This window comes from Mustela nigripes, chromosome 17, assembly GCF_022355385.1.
Source record: "Mustela nigripes isolate SB6536 chromosome 17, MUSNIG.SB6536, whole genome shotgun sequence".
NCBI classification, from domain to species: Eukaryota; Metazoa; Chordata; class Mammalia; order Carnivora; family Mustelidae; genus Mustela; species Mustela nigripes.
The window spans coordinates 9,692,452-9,694,625 of record NC_081573.1 but is presented as its reverse complement, the minus strand read 5'-3'; the positions used below and the strand labels follow the sequence as shown (position 1 = coordinate 9,694,625).

General features: G+C 53.6%; 1 protein-coding gene across 1 annotated transcript in view; it reads right to left on the bottom strand.

Moving 5' to 3' along the window:
- Positions 1–536: 536 nt before the first annotated feature.
- Positions 537–2,174, bottom strand: part of CD177 (CD177 molecule) — a 6,598-nt gene continuing 4,960 nt past the window's right edge. The window contains exons 7-9 of the mRNA XM_059383911.1: positions 1,553–1,741; positions 1,285–1,419; positions 537–1,028 (exon numbers count right to left, since the gene is read on the bottom strand). Of these exons, the coding sequence (XP_059239894.1) occupies positions 793–1,028; positions 1,285–1,419; positions 1,553–1,741 (560 nt within the window). The 3' untranslated portion in view covers positions 537–792. The remainder of the gene's footprint in view (positions 1,029–1,284; positions 1,420–1,552; positions 1,742–2,174) is intronic.

Sequence of the window (2,174 nt, the reverse complement as noted above, 5' to 3'; positions counted from 1 at the left end):
GTCAAGAGGAACCCCAACAGGAGACCAGAAGAAGGACATTGAGTAAGACTGGGGTGCTCGCTCCCCAGCTCCCTCCTTATGGTATGGGCTGGGTGGCTTTCTCAGCCTGGGATCAGAGCATGTAGCAGGCAGCCCTCTGAAAACCTCCCCACACACCTTTCCCCCTACAGATTCTAGTAATGGTGAGGACTTTTCCTCTCCCTTCTCAGACCTTGGATGATCACAGAGACCCAAGGAGATCAGCCTCAGGAAACTGCAAACCTTCTATGTCAAGTTTCTCAGGTAGGATGAGTCCCCTTTTGTACTGGGGCCCTGCTAGCTAAGAGGAAAACCTCATCAGTGGTACACCACCACATCAGGTCATGGTATCCACATACCTCTGGCCCAAGCATCCTGAAGGCTCTGCTACCTCTAAGCTGGAATGGGGACATGCACCAGAACAATGAGATGGACTCTTTGTCCTGAGAGGTTCCTCCTCTCCCTGCAACAGATCTGAGTGTGTCCTGCCCTCCCCTGCACACAGAGAAACCCCAGCATCCAGGGAAAGGACGATGTCTTTATTATCAGACACATGTGGCCACTCCTGATCTCTCCCAGAGGTCAAGTTCAGCTTTCCCCAGCTGCTTCTGTATGTTGTTATCAGGACATTGAAGTATATGGCTGTGCCTGCAGATGATGATTCTCAGAGAGGGCAAGGAAATAATTTAGTGGCCAAACCTGTTTGGATTATGAGGTCAGAAGAAAGGCTGGGTAGGGCATCAGCAAGGAGCTAAGAATCATAGGGAAATGGGGTCAGCAGTGAGGTATTTCACACCAGAGGGCTAGGGATAGCCCAAGCCCCACCACCCAAGCCAGTAAGGGCACAGGGGCCGCTCCAGCTTGGAGAACAAGGTTCTTATTCTCAGTCACCGGCTCTTCCTCAGAGTTTTCAGTCACCGAGAAGACCCCGATTTTCCGTTTATGGTTCAGCAAGGAGCTGGAAGCTTGGGTCACACAGCCCTGAATATACAAGTTGGAGTAGACCCCACCTAGAGAGTGAGTCAGAGAGGTTTCAAAGGACAGCATGCCTAAAGCCCCAAGACCCAGGAACCCCCAATCCCCCAACCCCCTCAGACCGGGAGACTGTATTTAGTCCTCTCCTCCCTCAGACACCTAGAAATCTGAGTCCCCAAGCCACCCCACCCTCAAACCCTTGAGTCAGGGCCTCAAGTATGCTCCCACCTCAGAACCAGTGAATCCAGGCCCCCAACCCTGCACTCTTGGGACCCGGCCATCAGCACTCACCTTCCTGGATCTTAATGTAACCACTGTAACAATGAGTGGTGCCAGTGGGGCACGTAATATGTTCTGGGTTTTCTGGGCAGGATCCAAAGAGACTCACACAGACAGGACACTGCAAGTTTCCTGGGGCAGGAGCAGCTGAAAAGTAGAGGGAAGGCTGGGGTGCACAGCTCTGCTCCTAGCAGGAGCCACCCTCCTCGGTCCCCAAAGTCTCTGTGTCTCCCCATCTCTTGGTGTCCCCGGTCCCACCCAACCCACTGGGCCTCCATACCCAGAAGAGGGAGAGACTTTAACAGGACGTCGGTATTGCTGGCCCTGTTGCACCTGTTGGAGGAGCAGAAATGGGCATAGGAGGCCACCAGCACTCCAGGGGGCCCCGAGTGTACGGTGATGGTCAGGGCATCCTGCGTCTTCGCCTTGCTGCTGCAGCCTTTGCTTCCCACTATGATTGATTTTTGTCCTGTGGGTCGGGGGGCAAGACAGCAAAAGCTGAGCTGGGGGAGTGGGGCTCTGATGATCAGAGGCAGGAGACGGAACCCCCCGATGCTCAGCAGGCAGGTGGAGAGTGAGTGCAGGTGCCTGGTTTCTAGATCACAGGGCACACTGAGGGTAGGGGGAAGGCTGGGGCGAGAGTCAGCTCTGCCATTAATCAGTTCTTCTGCAAATGCAACACTTGATCAGGACAGCCTCCCTGGAGTACCCACTTTCTTTTCTTTTTTATTTATTTATTTATTTATTTATTTGACAGAGAGAAATCACAAGTAGATGGATAGGCAGGCAGAGAGAGAGAGAGAGGGAAGCAGGCTCCCTGCCGAGCAGAGAGCCCGATGCGGGACTCGATCCCAGGACCCTGAGATCATGACCTGAGCTGAAGGCAGCGGCTTAACCCACAT